At 45.1% G+C, this 19,249-nt stretch overlaps 1 protein-coding gene across 2 annotated transcripts in view; it reads left to right on the top strand.

Annotated features, from left to right (window-relative positions):
* Nucleotides 1-19,249, top strand: part of PNPT1 (polyribonucleotide nucleotidyltransferase 1) — a 524,718-nt gene that overhangs the window by 151,355 nt on the left and 354,114 nt on the right. For both annotated transcript variants that reach the window (XM_086927497.1, XM_086927498.1), the window contains exon 10: nt 9,585-9,636. In XM_086927497.1, the coding sequence (XP_086783623.1) occupies nt 9,585-9,636 (52 nt within the window). The remainder of the gene's footprint in view (nt 1-9,584; nt 9,637-19,249) is intronic.

Below are 19,249 nucleotides of genomic sequence, written 5' to 3' on the forward strand. Positions count from 1 at the left end.
ATTTTATGATTCAGGGTAAGTTTGGGGTTAAGCCAAGTTCTGATCCATAGTAAGAGCGGTGCCATGTTTAACATGTCCGCAATATAACCCATACCCAACTCTGCATGGACCGCAAAAGATGAAGTGGATTGGGGAAGACCCAAGAGGGATCGCAGAAATTTATTTTCCTCTCTCTGAATCAGAGATAGATCTTTATAACCCCAAATTGCTGCCCCATACCTGGCTATGGCCATAGTTTTGGCTCTATATATCGCCAAAATGGCCTCAGGAGGTTTCCCACCCAGTCTTTTCGCAAAGCCAAGTATTGCAGCCGATGACTTTTTCACTGCTACTCTTTTATTGGCCACTTGGGGGGCCCAACTGCCCAGGTCATCAAACACTACACCAAGATATGTAAAGATTTTTACTTTTGATATTACTGAGCCATTGCACGAGAGGGTCTTGGTGTTATTCCTTCCTTTCCCCACAAACATCACATGCGATTTCTCCACATTGATTACAAGTTCCAGGTTTTGCATAAAATTCCCAAAGGAGTTTAGGAGGCGTTGCAAACCTATGGGGGTCCTTGACAGCAGCACTGTATCGTCAGCATATAATAATACTGGTAATTTAGTACCCCCCATGCACGGGACGTCTACAGATGCCGCCGCCAAATTTGCACTTAATGAATTAATATATAAAGAAAATAACATTGGGGCCAAAATACACCCCAGTCGTACTCCCCTCCCGGACTTAAAATCACCCGTACACTTCCCATCTTGTGACATGCGTATGGCCGCTTTCAGGTCCCTATGTAAGTCAGCCAGGAAGTACACCAATGCCTGGTCTAGGCCCATATCCAAAAGCATGGTCCACAGCTTTGACCTATTTACTAGGTCAAAAGCTGTGGACAGGTCCATAAACGCTAGATAGATTGACCCCCCTGCGGCCATAGTGTATTTACTGACTATTAGGTGTAAGTTGAGGCACTGGTCCTCAGTTCCTCTGCCAGATCTAAATCCATACTGTGCATCACACAAGATGTCATAGTATTTTAAAGGACGAATCCAACAATGATATCGGCCTATAACATCTTGCGTCCCCCCTCTGACCCTTCTTAAAAATAGGGACTATTATAGACCGTGACCAGGTCGTAGGCAATCTGCTTTTATCGATGCTGGCTATGTTGAAAATATTTGTGAGGACAATTGACCATATGGAAGGGTTCGATTTATACATATCTGCAGGAACCCCATCTGGGCCCGGAGCCTTATGAGCAGTTGTGTCCTCAATAGCCTTTAGGACTTCTTTAATGGTGAACCGCAAAGGTGGCCCTGATTGTTCACTTACTGTTGGTACAAATGGATCTATCTGGAGATTGCTCCCATATATTTTTTCGAAATGGTTCAACCAATCTTTTTCAGATATATTCAATTCCAGCGGGGAGTTTTCCTTCTCACTGAACAAGGGTGTATTTACGATTTCCCAAAATTTGGAACTATCCCTCAGGGTGGCCCTATCATAGAGTGAGTCCCAGGCATTGTTCTTAATCTCTTTCTTGCGTGTCTCTACAATAGATTTATAATTTTTCCTTAGTCTGGCCACTGCTTGGGTGTCCCGGGGTGACTTTTTTAATGCTGTCAATAAGTCTCTGTGAGCCTTTGAGCATTTTGCGTCAAACCACCCATGCAGTTTTTGCTCCTTGTGTTTTGTCTTAGATGTTAGATTCGAGCTTATTTGTTTGCAAATAATTTCGAAGGAGGTAATAATGTCACCTCCAAACCTAAGAGGGTCCAGCCAGGTGTTAATTTCATCTCCCACCATCTCGGTAAGTTCAGAGAAAAAATACTCTGGGATAATTTTACTCCACTTGACCCGCCTCCCCTGATCTTGCACAGATAAATCCATATGGGGGGCAGTCTTTGTAATTGTGGCAAGTATCGCTAAATTTTTATTACTTAATTCCATAACTACTAGGTTATGGTCGCTAAAAGTAGTTTGTACAGCATTATAAAAAATAACATTTTGTAGCAAACCTGGGGACACAAATATGAAGTCAATAACATAGTTTGCGTCTCTTGCACTGTAAGTAGCTACCCGTTCATTAGGGTCGATAAACTCAGGCTCAGATAAATCAATATCGGACAGTAGTTCTTCTAACGCAACCCCCTTTATAGAGTGTTCAAAATGAGAGTGGGGGAGACAATCCATATCTGAGTACACCCTGTACTGACAGTTATGCTGACACAAATGTATATTAAAATCCCCAAGCAAAATTAAATGAACAAAAGTGGTTTGACTCTCCTTATAGGTGATTAAAAATTTCGCTAGTGCGTTAATATTTTCATTGCAGTGCGTACCATAAGGTGCATTATAAAAGTTAACATAAAGTATCTTAACATTGTTGGGTAAGGTTATTTCACAGGCTAAGAGATTATGGGATGTGGTGTTTATGATCTGCGCAACTCCCCTGTGTTTGACGGAGATTAGAAACATGAGCCCACCTCGATTTCTCCCTGAGCTGGAACTTTGGGCAGCTTTAAAATAAGAAGTATACCCATCCAGCCAGAAGTTACAATCTCTATCCCAGGTCTCCTGGAGAGCCACCACCTCATAGCCCCTTAGTTGTTCCAACCATATAGCGTCATCTCTCTTGGCACGGAGACCAGCAATATTCCAACTTGCGATTTTAACGGTCTCCCCACCTTCCCTATCAATGATGGTAATGGGTTGAGTTTGGTCTGTATCAGCAACACAACCAGACAGTCAGTCATTTTCATCTAAATGAGACAAGGCAGTAAATCTGTTTGTTAGTGTTAAGGTAGCCCGGTTTGTAGGTCTGATGGGGTCAATATGACTAGGAGTAAAGTTAGGTGTTTGCAAAGCCCATGATGACAGTCCAGAACCCCCTCTGCTGGTACCATGCTGCTTTTCCTTGCCTAGGGGTAGTTTAGGGATAGGTGGCGGAGGGTAAAAATAACCAAGTGGTACAGCTCGGATCCTTCCAACCTTAACGTCCGTTGCATCCCAAAGTAGGCGAGCAGCCTCATGGGGGCTGTTAAAATTTACAATGATGCAATCACCGGGAAGGTTTTTTGCCGTATACCCCAACCAGTCAACCCGTCTTCCCATAGTAATATGGGTGGATATATCCCTTGGCCCTGTGCAGTTTTCATCACACCATGCTTTTACATTTGCTAACAAGGATCGCTGGGACTCCTCCTCCCCTGGGTTCAAATGTGGGATATTTACCAGGACCGCAACAAAGGGGGTCGCCTCTGGTGGTAAGTGAGTACGGGTCTTCCCCCGTGGTCTTCTTTCCACCTGTGACTGTTCACCTTGGCGAGCTATGATGTTCCCAGCTACATTGTTCACCTTATCCCCAACTTGGGGCTTCACCAGGTGATCGGTCGGCCCAGCCAAATTGGCGGCGCGATTTAAATATGGTGGCACAGGGGGAAGTGAGGGGAGAATTGAAACAATTGGAGTAACACTCCCTATCCCCTCCATTGGTGTTTCATTGTGGACATTGAGGGCTGGTATGGCCGTAGGAATGGGGGTTGGGCATGCAGGTACTTTAGGGCATAACAACATATTTAACCTTTCACATTTCCCCACAATTTCCGAGACACAGTCTTTTAAAGTCTCCACAATATCGTTAGCGATCTGAACAAGGGTACTCTCAATTTTATCAGAAAAACATTTTTCCACCATGTCCCTTATGCCTTTTTCAAATCTCCTAGACATATAACGTGATGTGACAAGATGCTGCGTAGAGATCCTTTTTGTTCTCCTTAGGCCCCTTTTGGTACGCTTAACAACTGGGGGTTCAGGATCTTGTGTACAACTATGATGGTCTGATGCGCCCAACAAATTAGGTTCATCAGGGATTATAGCAGTACATAGGGGTAGTGATGCCTGGTCTTTAGCAGTAATGATCTGGACAGAGGGCTCCAAAGGTATGGATTGTGTCCCAGACAAAGGGGGCACCTGGTGATCCAAGAGAGGTGTGTCTAGCCCCAGTTCACGCTCAGTTGCTGCAATCTCCTGGTTCAATTTCCCTACAGCAGATGTTAAATAGGACATAATGCTGGCAGAGGATGGAGCATTCCGTGGAACTTTTGATTTACCCGCACCACCAGTGATAGATGTTTGGAGTTTCCGCTTACCCATGTTGTAGGTAGGGCTTTAGGGGGGTGACCGTCCCGTCCCTCTTCGTCCCTAGACGGCCACAGACGGCCCGCCCTCTGCCCGGGCGCCGCCCGGCGTCGCCCGCGCGCGTCCCGCGGGCGGGAGGCTCCCCTCTGCGTTTGTAGCGCCTCCGGGTGCTGTGGTGGCGTCACTCGTCCTGCGCCGGCCGGGGCAGCTGGGGGATGTGGTTCCCGCTGCTCCCGTGCCGACCGGAATGTCCCCTGGGTGCTGGTGCTCGTGTGAGGGCTCCAAGCCGTTCCCCTCACGGCGCGCTGGTTTGCACAGTGCCTCAAAGTTAGTACCAGGGATTACATCCACCTCCATGGCATACATGTTGCCTCGTCAGTGTCTTGTGGTAATCTTCTATGAAATTAATTTAGATTGGTGATACTTCAGCTGCATTCCTGTTATTGAAGGGTTCTTTGCACGCTACCATGTATACGTAAGGGTAAAGAGCTACCAAATCAAGTTTAAAAGTTCAGCATCTTGGAACGGCTCTCATTGCTAAAATGGGATGGGTAGCAGGTGGATGTTTGTATCAAAATCTACCATGAAACTTTAGGAATAAAGACTATCTAGGAAACTTGGATGGACCGCTCCTTCCCGGTCTTCATCTCAGTTGCCTTCTTTCTCGACTCTTTTCCTTTCACACAGAAGTTTCAGTCCGAACCAGCCTGTAATGACATCATAGACTCAGCTGCTCTGACACTCAAACACTTCCTGAATGAAAGCATACATACCATCCACTGGACAGACCCCATTCGAAATGTAACCATAAAAGTGTGGCACCTGCGGAATCCTTCTCATCTTTCATCACACAAAGCCTTGCAATCAGTAATCGGATTCAAAACATGCTAATTCCTGAAGGAAAACTAAGGCACGTTCAGTTGTGCCATCCAGAAATACAGGGTTACAAAGGAACACCCCCAAAGAATCTGTTTTAGATTCACACACCAGACCTAGTTGTCAAGATCCTAATCGGAAAAAGCAGAGAAATGGAAACCTTTTTACAACCAAGACAGTGTCAAAGTAACATGGATGATGGTAGGTAGTGTAAGCATAACAGAAGTAAAAGATGAAGACAATAGTACATTGATCATTTCAAATGGTGATTGTCTTTGCAAATCCCTCAGACATAGTAACCACACAAACGCAAATAGATGAGAAGAGATGAAGGAGAGTAAAACAGGTGGACCACATATGTTATGCCAGAAAGGTGGTGATCTGCTATATGCTGTCTTGTCGCTGACAGTTTAGTACCAGATGATGTGCATTAGGCTGAACAATGCCAAGCGTGGAGCTGTGGCCACAAGCAATACGCATTGAAACGTCAGTAATGCCACTGTGAGATGTTCACAGGTCCGACTGGAAATTATTTGGTAAATTGTACTTGAATCAATTTGCACAAAACCTGATCTTTTAACAGTGTAGATTTCTGCAGAACACTTCACACTCAAGCTTTAGCCAGATCATATTCTGAAGCCTTCATTAGAATAAAGTTGGCTGATAGTTTGCCAGAAGGTGCAGCACTGTGATGAAAGGGACCAACATAGGTTGCACCAGTGCTATATATGGCTGTTAAAGGGCAAGGAGGCATTCATGTTTATTATAATTAAAGCTTTAACATTTGTTCAGGAAATAAGTGTAGTTGTGAAGACACAATGTACTTTTCTCTTGTGTCACACTATTCAAAAGAAAGTGACAGTGGGGCATTTCACTGTTTATACATTTCATTTCTTTTGCATCTGTGACACCTAGAATGTGGGAGAGCTGTCTAAATGTAAGCAAATCGACACACAGGACAGGACTGGCTCTGTCAAGGAGTCCTAATCTTATAGTAAGTCTGACAAGGCCGTCATTAAGTGGAAATGTATACCTGTTGCAGAAGAAAGGCTTCCATGTGGATTACGTGCACGGGCTTGTTTTGTTTGAATCCTCTACCATTCTCTCTTCACCATTTTACTTCGAACCAGTGATAATGACGCAATGGATGGAAGACTATGCTGTATGACGTAGCCTTGAACAAATTAAGCCAATTCAGTTTTGTTCTTTATATATATATATAGCTTAGTAACAGTCAAGACTGTTGTGTTACTGGGTAATAATGAAGCTACCTTTAAGGAGTATATTATACTGTCACTTCCAATGGCTTTCTAGTAGTAAAGTCACATTGACCTGGTTGGTGCCAATATGCATTGTTCTAGTTGTGTATTTATCTTTTTGAACAAAACAAAATTGCACTAACACAAACATTTGTTTTAATGTATTTACCTGGAAGGTTTGTCATGGTTAGCCTGTGGGCAATATGTTGTTTCTTTAGCCCTCAGCATAGCATTCCGGCACAAGCAGAGGCAGACTGGGGTCCAACTTATCCAACAAATGTGTTCTGAGTATCATCCCCTCTTTCATCTGAGGTTCGGTGGTGGGTGGCAGTGTCTTGTATAATGAGCAATTGGTGTACAAATATATATCCGTGCTTAAGGTAGATCTGTATGGGAGTGGACAATTTTCAGATTAAAATATTAAGTTAATTAAGGGTGTAGGAAGCTGACTTTTTATGTATTGTACCAAAAAAAGGTACACTATGTAGAAAGTCCAGACAACCCTTTTTAGTTTACAGGGCTTAAATTAATAATCCCAAATGCGCTCTTTTGTGGTAGTGTGGGCGAGCAGTTTAGCCTTATCAGAGGGTAGTATTAAGCATTTGTTGAACACTCCTAGTCAATAAATGAGCTACACACTTAAGAAGAAACAAGAAATAACAGGTATTTTAAATATATTTTTAAACACTAAGAACTTCGTGATTTGGTAGGTACTTTTTGAGTTACCAATTGTTACAGTTAAGAAAACATGTTACACAAATACGTTTGTACGTGATAATGATTGCGTAAGGAGAAAGAAACTTATACTGTATACAAGTATTTGAAATCGTATTTCAGAGTGTCCCCTGTAGGACTTAAGGTGCTAGAGGGTCAAGGTCACAAGATCTACCTGCAGTTCGGGTTTACCTGGCCTGGAGTGTCCGGGTGCAAAGGTGCTGGACGGGTTAGTATCCAAGCGTGCTACAGAGTAGGCATAAAAGAGGGCCCACCTAGAAACAAGCTTCAGAGAGGGCATTGGAGACAAAACCGGGAGCTCCCAACAAGGGGCTCCGTTTGTGAGGGTCTTGGGAGCAGGAGAGTGCAGTCATTGTTTGTGGACCTGGGCCAGGGAGCTAAAGTGCAGAGGGTTTTGGTCGGCAGTTCCTGTTTGTCCAAGGCACTCACAGTTATCCTGCAGAGGAGGACAAAACAGGACAGCTGGGCTACTCTCTGTGCTGGCCTCTGCAATGCTGGCATCCCTCAGCGGCTGGCTGGTCTTTGTGGTGACTGAGTCTGGATTGGACTGCTCCAAGGGGTCATGGCGTCTCCAAACTTGGGGAGGCAGATGGATCTGACCTCTAGGAGCTTGGTAACCTCCTCCTAGGCAGCTGCTGCAATGGTGGGCCCGGTGGTCAGCAGTTCCATGAACTGGAATTTGTGGTTGGTGCCTGCAGGCTGCAAGGAATTGGCTCCTTTATTTCCACAGAGATGCTGACGGATTGCTGAAGTGCTGGTGGCCTTCAGAGGCTTTTAGAGGATGCACAGCTCCAGGACAAGTCAGGTTTTTGCAATGTTCTGGACAGGAGCAGGCAGGCAAGGTTTGGTGCCAGAGTCCAGCGGCAGTCCACATTTCTCACTTCTTTGGCTCTTCTTTGTGCTTCTTCTTTGTCAGGTGAATTTGAGTTCCTGGTGTCAGGGGACCACCTAAATACTACATTTTGGGGCATGGAGGGGAGTGAAGGATAATAGCCAATGGACTTCTTACCCTTGGAGTCAGTACAACCCCTATATGACCACTTGACCACTTCCTATGTGGAGTGGGCATAACCCTGTCCCAAAGTTCCTAATTCCACCAAAATCAAGAAGGTGGGACCCTTCCTGCTTTGAGCACATCAGGCAGCCAACCTTAGGGGTGTGACTAGCCTGGTAGTGCAACATGCCTACTTGCATACCTAATTTTCCACCTGTCCTGATGCCAGATGGGCCTGAGGGCAGGGATTTAGGGAAAGCCAGAGTCAGATATCAAAGGCGGAAGGGTCTTTGAAGCCCCTGATCTTGATATGCTGAATCACTAGACATCCTGCTGGAGGAGGTGTAATTCCTCCTGCCAGAGCAGGCATTGTTTCTGACCTCTGAGAGCGCTGGCTGTCACCTACAGGCAGCCAGAAACTTGTCTGTGGTGGCAGGCTGGTAGACAGCAGTCAGCCAGCACACTAAGAGGCTTAATGTTTTCAGGGAGGCACCTCTAAGGTGCCCTCTGGCTGCATGTTTTAATAAATCCAATACTGGCATCAGTGTGGATTTATTAGACAAGGTGTTTGACACCAAACACCATAGGTTTCAGTGAAGCCATCCTATAGCTGGGGAACTCGTGATGACCAGTACTTATATCTACTAATTGAACTAGACCGCACAGGGGCATATCTGCTCAGGCAGATATGACTTTGCATGTAATATAATGCACCCTGCCTTTGGGCTATAAGGCCTGCTGGAGGGGTGACTTGCATATTTTTCATGCAGTGTCTGTGGGCATGGCACACAGGGTGTGTGCCATGTTGTGTTTCCACATTTATCTGCACCATTTCATTGAGCCAGCAATGGCAGTCTGCTTGAGTTTGGTGGGGTGGGTTCCTTAGGTTTGCACAATACATGCTGAAGCCCTTAGGGGCCCTCTTTAGCATCCATGCCTTGGGTATCAGGGGTATCATTTACTAGGGACTGACAGAGGTGCTAACGGTCTTGCTAATTAGGGAACAATTTAACAGTTACCTCGTTTTAGGGAAAGAGCATTGGCACTGGGGGCCTGGTTAGCAGAAACCCAGTGCACTTCAGTCAAAATTTCTTCAGATACCAGGCAAAAAGTGGGGGTGACCATGTCAAATAAGGAGCACTTTCCTACAAAGGGTAATTAGTATTTTAGAGGCAGACTGAGCAAAATCTACAGCTTAGTAGAGTGACGAGGTAATCTACCAAAATACTCTTCTAATGTTTTAAGTGCAACACATATGAGAAAACAGTTGACAATAAGAACACATAACTTAAAAAAAAATACATAACACATCACATAGGAAGCACATAATCACGCCATAGATATTTTAATACTTGCATATCACCATATTTAAAGAGATACATATGTGAATATAAGGTTTCAATTTTGTCCGGACCACATTTACACAACTAGCCACTTTTATGTCAGATGTATAAAACTTCAATGTGACAATATTCTCTTATGATGCATTTTCCTACTTGATAATTGTGCAGTGTTAGGTTTTCATGTCTTATGTTTATCCTTTTAGCTTCATAGTTCTTTTCCCTTTTTCTTCTTGTTGAAAGGCTTGCCACTCAGAAGATACATGCAGTGTTTTCAGATTATACACATGACAAAGTAAGTACCATACAGAAAACCTGCCACATATTTAGGAACCTGATCTCATTTTGGTTTGTAAATAGAAAGTATGTTTTTTCAGTGTACATTGATTTTCAACAACCTGTTTCTTGCCTGACCTGTCCAATAATCTTTGAGTTATTTGGAGCTAGAGAAATGCCCTTGTTTTGATCTTAGTTGCCTTTCACCTCTACAGTGGGAGACCTGCCTGCACCAAAAAAAACTACAGAGGTTTCGCCAAGTCCCAATTGCAGTGCTGTGCAGACATTGATTTGGAAGTATGTAACTATTAGACCGCTTTGGAACTTGTTAAACCCTCCCCCCTCAGACCTCTGGGTCAAAACCCATGTTCCAGTTTTGGGCCATGCTTTTACATCTCCACCTCCCCCATTCTACCTTTGCTCTCATCTTACTCTTGTACCTCACCCACTGCTATATGTCCAGCCGCTTTGGATACTCAGGCCTCCATGGGCCCTGTTCCTCATTATCCTGGCCTCTTCCACCTCCTCCCTAAGAGTCATTCATTCACTGCCCATTACATTGTGTTTTTGTTTTATGATTTACAAACAACACATGGTCCAGTTTGGATATCCTCCCACCTCAAGCTGCTTGCCATTTTTCAATTTTGAATCTAAACCCTACCAGAAAGAGGTCCTCTTTGCCAACGTCTTCCCTAATTATGCTCATACCATCATCCATTTCCTTTCATATCCCTAGAAAACAACTCCCATCTTCACCCCTTACCAGACTCCTTCAATTTTTACCCACTTGTGACCCACCCCATACAGCCAGGCCTTTATTCACATGTTCCTCACGGTCATCTGAATCTAATTCCACCTGTTAGCAAGTTCAAATTTGCACCAAACCAGACCGAGATTTATCACATCTCGGTCTGGCCACTTTCTTGTATCTTTGATTCATTTTATGAACCCTGAAATTGCCATTCAATGCATTGAACCCCCTTCCTAACCTCCAGTCCCTCACCTGCAACCCTCTGTCTCTGCCATCATCCACAACTTAAAAGTTGCAATACACCCACTCCCCTTGAATAAGTGGTGAATTCCTGCACCTTTCCCCAGCTTAAATCTTATATGGACTCCCTTTCAGATCTCGCTGCTGCCCTAAACCAAACAAAGTATACATTCTATCAGGACTTCATCCTATATCTTCTCACTCAAGTATGTCATAGAACCCTACCTCTCCTCCACGCTCAACACCACTCCTCCTCTCAGCTCATACTCTTCTCACACCCCCTTCCTTCTCACCCCACTTGGCCTCTGTATGCTCCCCCTGTCTGCCCGGCAAACCTCTTTCCCACTCTGAAAGGAGCCACAACATCGTGCACTCACCTCCAACTAAACACTCTTCTTTGGTACTTAACTTTCTTTTGCTAAACCTTGCTAGTAAGTCCTTGTATGGGGAAGTGAGGGTGTAATCTGTGGACATTTTAAGAAAAGCTGCTCATGCTATGTATTCCCCTTCTTCCTAAAACAATTGAAATCAGCTGGCTTCGTTTTCCAATCTGCCACTTCTTGACACCCCCACCCAGTCACTCCACACCTCCCCCACGCCCCCCTCCCCCACATTCAGAATTCCGGAAACCACTCTCAACCGAAACCTTCTCTACTGCCATGTTTTCCAAGATCTCAATTCCCCCTTTGGAATGCTTTTTTCTTTTTTTTTTTTTAAGACATATTTTATTGATTTTTTTCGCAAACAACAAAGCGGCACCAACCGGTACCAAATTTCTCGCCACAATCCATCGCGTCACGGTGAAGGTTAACGTTTCATAGTAGTATCACCAAGTTGATAAGTCCGGTATACATCAGTACAGCTGCATTATAGTACCATCCCACCCTCACTCTTTCCCTGACTCCCAACTCTCACCACCAACATACTAGGACCAGTTCCCCCTCAAGACGCATGAACCGATCCAATAATCCCACCTAGACCTCAATGTCCTCTTGCACCCTCTCATCATGTCGGCACCTCCTCAGCCGTGGCCTGTTCAGCCACATCTGCAACCCATCGTTCCTCACTCCATCTTGTACCATCCAGGTAATTGCTACCCATCTCTTGGCTGATAACAGCATCAGGTGCAACTATTTAAAGGCCATTTTTTGTCTACTTGGGCGCCATACATTCTCCAACAAACTTATCATAGGGTCCACCTCTACAGAAATCCCCACCATGGTCCTCACATGGGTCTCAACATTCCCATAATAGTCATCCACTTCAGGGCATGCCTGGTCAAGTGGTGTAAGGAAGCCATTGGGGTATGAAATAAATCACTCTTACCAGGATCTTTCCTGTGCATCAACACCTGTGTGACGTATGTACGATGAAGGAAATGGAAATACTGGAGTTTGAATTGTGCGTTACTCAACACTGTCTTCAACAGTGCAAACATCCGGTGCCACAAGACATTGTCAGTCAGAATCCCCAGGTCCTCCACACAGGCCCCATGGTTCAGGAACTGATTTCTCCTAATGTCCTTCATCAAGGCCCCATAACAGTGTGTTATCAAGGTGCGGCTCCTGCCAAACTCGAACAGACACCTAAAAGTAAGTGAAATAGTCAGGACCCCAAACAAGAGCCACATATTCTGCACAATAGCCGCTGTACCCACATGCTGTAAAATTTGGCTTGACCCTGCACCAAAGCTCTTCTGTGCTGCCTCAAATGCAACAAATTCCTCATTAGGGAAAAGGTCCCCCAACATTTCACAAACACCCGCCCTCCCGGCAGGCAAGTCTACGGATGCCACCAATATTCTAAGGGCTGGGAGATCCCAGAAGACCAAGTCACTAGCGCACGGTGCCCCACCAGGACACTTTTAATATTATGTTCCCACGGAAAAGCAGTGTGTCACATGGCCTCCTCCGCCAAAGATTAAGTTATGTGGAGCCAGGGGACAGGGCTCTACGATGGATGATGTCCTTCTTGTTGCCCGAGGTTTCCAGTTTACACAAGACACTTATACGTCCAAGAGCTTTCCCCTACCCCAGGGAGTTCCACAGGGCTCAATACTTAGTCCCACGTTGTTTAACTTATATATGGGACCACTTGCTACTATAGTGGAGGGGCACAAGGTGTCTATCGTATCCTATGCTGACGATACTCAGCTTATTTTTACACTGTACCAAAACCTGGGGCTGGCTACCCACCAATTCTCACAATGCATGGAAGAGGTAACTACATGGATGTTGAATCACTGCTTGAAACTTAATGGTAGCAAAACGGAGGTGATGATTGTAGGAAAAGCCCCATCCTTCTGGTCATCAGCATGGCGGCCTATTTCATTGGGACAGCTGCCAACTCCTAAAACTGAAGTAAACAATTTGGGATTCTGGCTCGACTCAAAGCTGACATTTGAGAGTCAAATACGGAGAGTCACAGGTAAATGCTTCGGAACTCTAAAGGTCCTGAGAAAGGTCCTGGATGTATTGCCTGTCAGCTCCAGAAAAACAATAGTACATGCCGTGGCCACCTCTCAAATTAACTACGAAATGTATTGTATCTAGGCGCAGCGAAAAAAGGAATAATGAAGCTGCAATCTAAAGTAAATGCAGCAGCCCGCCTAGTGCTGAACCTCCCCGTAAGAGCATCCATATCAAAAGCCTTAGCCAGACTGCACTGGCTACCAGTCGCAAAGAAAATATTGTTTACAGCAATATGCCACTGTCACCGCATTCTGCGCAGAAAGGGCCACTTTACCGTCAAACCCTGATAGCAACTCACATACCTAAGATCTAAGGGTAAAGCACTAGCTGGGATTCCAAGAATCAGAAAGGCTAGGCTGGGTGGCCGTTCTTTTAGATTCCTAGCAGCAGAACAATGGAACACTTTACCAGCTGAAATAAGAACTGAGCCAGTTGAAATGACTTTTCGCAGGAAACTGAAGTCTTGGGTTTTTCCACCTGCTAGTCTATAGACCTCCCCGCAATCTCCTGTCTACAGGCCATAGGCAGCAGACTGTCTAACCCTATCCCAATGCGTGGCCTATAAAAGCACCTGTTAATACAATTCAATGTCATAATGCTTCCCAAGTCTAAGATCCTCACATTTGAGGGCGGAGTGACCAGAAAATGGAGGGCTTTAGATAAACAAGCTTTCGCGGACACAATGGCAAGTTCAGTACCCACCTTCAATTCAGATGTCAACTCTATGGAAGCGAATATCTCTACTTGGTTACTGTCGGCCTGTAATATTCACGCCCCACTTACTAAGTTCACCCGTGCTCGTCATTCTGACTCCCAAAAATTGTTCTCTGCTGAGCTAAAAAAACAGAAACTTGAGCTCTGCCAAAAAGAAAGGAAATGGAGATCACGCTATTGCCCGGAAGACAAACACCAGTTTTCATTAGCCCGTAAAGAATATAAAACTGGCATTCTGGGAGCTAAAGCAGCTACTTTTTACAAAGAATATTAGACGCCCAGAATAAGTCAAAGGAAATCTTCTCAATTGTTAATGACCTATGTAACTCCGAGAGGACCCTTCCCAAACAGTCACCCACTCAAGACCTATGTGATTCCCTGAACAACTTTTTCCTGGAGAAGATCTCTACCATCAAAGCCAGCATTCCCATCACATTGCATAGGGAATCCCTGGATAACCTGATAATTAATGTATCCACTCTGGATCATTTTCCCATCATCTGCCTTTCGACCTTTTCAGTCCTACTGACTCGTGTCAAATCCGGCTCCCCTAAAGACTGCTGCCCCCCCATATCATGAGAGACGTCCTTTCCGACCTACCTCACAGCGTGTTACCCTTTCTTAATGAGTCACTCACGCAGGGCAGGGCCCTTCTGCTTTCAAGAATGCTATAGTCGTCGCCCTACTCAAAAAAATGGGGGCTGATCCTGTGAACCCCTCTAATTATCGGCCTGTATCTCTCCTCCCTTTCCTGGCCAAGATCTTAGAGGCTCATGTGACTAAGAGCCTATCCAACTTCATCGAACAGACAGAATATTTAGAGCCGGGCAGGCTTTCGACCCACCCACTCTACTGAGACTGTGATTCTGGCTATGCTGGATACTATGAGAGCCAATACCGACAAAGGTGACTCTCAGGCGTTGGTGCTACTAGACCTGCCGGCCGCTTTCGACACGGTCGACTATAAAATCTTGTTGGACTGTGTCGAGCTGGCCGGCATACTGGGTTCTGCCTACAATTGGATTAAATCCTTCCTTGAGGGCAGAACCCAAGCTGTTCGTCTTGCCTCTTTTACTGCTCCTAAGCTCGCGACTTCATGTGGAGTCCCAAAGGGCTCGTCCCTTACCCCACTCCTGAGAGAAAGTGAGAGACGACAACAGGATGGCCAGATACTGCAGCTGAGCAACAGGTAAAAAAGCATATTGTCGGCATATAAGGAAACCAAATGAGTGACCCTCCCATCACAACATTCCCCCCCTCTGCCATCTGCTGCTGGATCTGAACCGCTAGTTGGATCCAATGCAATGGCAAAGAGGGAGGGGGGCAATGGACTTCCCTGTTGCGTGCCTCTCTCCACCTCCCAGAGCGCAGAGCAGCTTTGTCTCACCTGACCCCAGTTGGTGGGCTTTGTTTACAATAGACGTACCCAGGTGCAGAAGTGGGGTCTAAACCCATAACCTCCAACATCTGCATAAGATATTGCCACCAAACCATATCAAAAGCTTTAGCTATTTCTATTCACAACACAGCCAACTCTTCATCGCGACCCTCCACCTCATGTAATACATGCATCAAGCGCCGCTGGTTCATGGAGGTACTGCGGCCAGGCGTGAGCCTGCATTGATCTGCATGGATAAGCGGTGCAACATCCGGGCGCAGACAAAGGGCCAACACATTATAACGTATTTTGGTGCCTGTAATGATCATAGTAAGTGGCCCATATGCCGAAGGATCCAACAGGGACATCCCGGGCACCGATTCCGGAAGCAAGCCCCTCACTCTAGCCTCAAGCAATGATGAAAAGGACTGAGAGAACTCTGCAGGGAAACCATCGCATCCCGGCACCTTGCGCCCCCGTAGCTGCCCCAGAGCAGTACAAAACTCGTCCAACGTTAGGGTCTCATCCGAGTCCCATGCCTCTGTGTCACCCAGCCTCGTGATCGGTAAGGACGCTAGAAAGGCGTCAGTTGACGCTTGCGGAGAAAGAGCAGAGTTGCGGTATGTTATATTCCCGAGTTAAGACATTTCAGCTGGGACCTTTTCCTCATATTTGTATGCACGACAGTGTTGGATTAGTTTCCCTGAAACTGAACTTGTTTTTCACATTTAGCTTGTTACAACATTATCACAATGCCCTGAACATCATGTACAAGGTCTCTTTTCGCACTATGTACAAATGTCATGTCTGTCTTTATCCACGGGGCGACAGGGCTATCTACATATCCAGAACATCACTAATCTATACGCACATCGTAAGGCTGCTTGCTATTATAAAAGATAAGCATCCCAATAGATTAGTGGAGGAGGCACTTCTGCTGACACCAAGGGTCCCTGCATGCGGAGACTTCACCACACAGTGGTCTGGCATCTCGTGAGGTGTGTCCAGTGGTTGACCAGGACGGGGTCCTTCATTCTGTCCCATCAGGTAATGAGGTTGGATCGTCCCTTAAGGTGGGGGGAGGGAGGGTGGGCTGAGGTGGCAGGGAGGGGTGTTCTTGGCTCCACACTTCTAGGTACACATAGAGTAAGGTTTGCATAGTAGGAATATGCCAGATTATTGCCTTGTTTTATATGCCTGCATATATACACTGTTTTAGCACCAGGGTAGAAGTGTATCTACAATTTACGCTTTTGGTGCTTGTAATCCCGCTTCTGTATGCTAATCATTGCAGCACATGTATTTTATACAAGAATAATGTTGGTTCAATAAACCTATTGAAATCGTCCCACTGTGTATTCTCTGTATACTTCTCTAAAAAAAAGTGAGCACAAGTGACACAGCGAAAGGTTCTGTACTGTTTCCACCATACCTGAGGGATCAGGGTTGTCATGTTCAGTGGTTGCCAGAAACCATTTACTCCCTGATAAGATCAGGAAGTCTAGAAGTTTTGAAAGAAGGGGCCGTTACATACAAGATATTCTTGCTAGATTTAGGGATTAAGTAGCAAAAAAGGGGGAAAAAACCTAAGCAAGTGTACACAATAGAAAGATTATACGGGCAAAGCAATAATTACATTATGCAGGTAAGTTTGCAATGTTTATAAGCATTAAACATGATACTTGTGTATTTTGATACAAAAAATATTTTTTATTCCATTTAGTCCATTATAAAATATTAGTAAATAATTTATATTATTAAAACCATCAATACATTTTCATACATTGTCCAACATTGTGTTCATGAAAAGCGATATTTTTTCATTTCACATTTATAGATTTCCTTTTACCTTATACAATGCATATATTTAAAAGGAAGAGAAGGCTGACAGTAGGTTAAAATACACTACGTGCGTTTCGACTGGGGTGCCTTCATCAGCGGACCGTCGCAACATTCACTAACCTTATGTCATGGGTAGGGCTCCCGGTTTTATGGTATTTATTTTTTTAACATTTCCGTCTGTATTTATCCATATTTATTTTTTTGTCATTTTATCTGTATATATCCGCATTTATTTTTGTCGCAAACAAAAAAGGACGCTGCAACTAGTATTTTTCCACATTTATTTAAATAGGCAGTGCACACAGTTTTTTATAGGTTTGGCTATATTTAATTTGGAGCATATATACATAAACACAATACAATGTGTGAGAGTCTAACAGACATTTGGAAGACCAATGTTGTGTATGTTTCATACAACTTTCACAAAAAACTTTTCTATTCGATCAAAACAGGACCTGCATATGTGAAATGGGAAGGTGTTGCAGAGTTTACTTGCAGTAATATTAGTGTCAGCTGCTGCTGTGTTACAATATTGAAAACACTCTCACAGGCCATAATAAACACATTTAGAATTTCAATTTAAGGCCTGAAGGTATCCCGAAGGGAATGCTGCCTAATTTCCCTAATGTGTTAATGCCACCGGACTTTCTGAACTTTTTGGGTCACATTAATTTCTGCCAATCCTACATTTGCTGGAAGTACTCGCGCTGCTAACACCACCCCCCGCCTCCTTAAAGTTGAACTGCGTAGAGGTGCAAACCGTGAAATACAAGTTCACCTCCACCCCTACCTTTTCACTTTACTGTGACTTAAAACAGACTGCTGCGCTCACTACAGAGCTGGAGCTGCAGAGCTGATGAGTGATCAGCTGATTTGCTAAAAGAATGTAACAGGCACGTCATCAGGGCAGTGGGGGCAGGTCAGAGGCAAGAGCTCTTAGGAAATGTTTTCCCGCGCCTAACAAAGATTAATGGCCCCAGCAGGTGTTAAATTGGGCAGGCATACAGGGTAATCAGGACGAGGGGCGTGGGGAGACATCCCTGGGCTGCAGCACAGATCGAACAATTCTGAGAATCCAATTTGGTCGTATTATTCCGTTTCTATGTATAAATACAGACGGAAAAAGAAATATTTTTCCGTCTGTATTTATATGTAAAAATCCGTTTAAACGGAAAACCGGGAGCCTTATTCATGGGTTACCACGATGGATAAGGTCAATCTAGCAGTTAAAATCTGATATAATGGTGTTCTGTCTTTAATTTATACTGCTAGGTCTTCAAGATGAAAATATGTTCACTTGTTGTACAATGGTCCAGAAACTGATGTAGTGTCCGCATGTAAGTGCTCCAATTTATATGTTTGCACATACGATTTAGAGTTAGGTGTTCACCAGTCAAATGACCATTTAACGGTGACTCAAAGAATAGAGTTTGACAGACCAGTTCATCAAAGTTACTCAGGCTGTAGAGCTTTGTATGGCGTCTAAATGGAAGTCTGCATTTCGTGATCCATCCAGGCATGCAGCAGCTCTACACCCTCAGGAGCATCACAGTAAATTCAGGCAGCCACGTCAAGGCATACCTCCTCCGGGCCGCAGCTATCCTCCCCCAGGGGCACCCTTGCACCAGTCATTCCTAGAGTAGACCTCCTGGGTCCTGGTACGTCGCATTGCTGCAAGTGTAGAATCCAGGCTTTCAGACAGCACTGCTGCCTCACCACATGAGAAGTGCTAGTTCCCACCAACAGGGTGAGCACAAATCTCTCCCAACCCACACCGTCAGGACAGCCCAGCCCCCTTCAGGGTCCGGACGGAACTTCTGAAGGCGCCTTTCAGATGGTCTCCATTCAGTGTTCCAGGCACAACAAGCCAGGCAAGGACGCAACTCCACAAAATACGGGCTCAACGGAGGAAGGGCTCCTCTAGGCCATTACAGGCCATGGGACAAGGCTGCCGCCCCTGCCCTCTACTAGTTTTCTCCTGGCCCACTCACCCAGCACAGAAATTACCTCGTCAGGGGTGCACCCCTATCCCTGGGTTTAACAGTTTCCGCAGCCCACCCCATCGTCTGCCGATAATGCAGTCTGTGAATGAGGGTGCTCACCCCCAAAAGCTTCCACATAGGACCTCCACTCTGGCACTTGGGGCCCACAGCACCAATTAGCCGTGCCTGCAGTCCTCACCAGCCTCTATCGTGCCCCCTATTCAATGCACAGAAAACACTACCCTGTCCCCCGG

This window comes from Lissotriton vulgaris, chromosome 6 (genome assembly GCF_964263255.1).
Source record: "Lissotriton vulgaris chromosome 6, aLisVul1.2, whole genome shotgun sequence".
NCBI classification, from domain to species: domain Eukaryota; kingdom Metazoa; phylum Chordata; class Amphibia; order Caudata; family Salamandridae; genus Lissotriton; species Lissotriton vulgaris.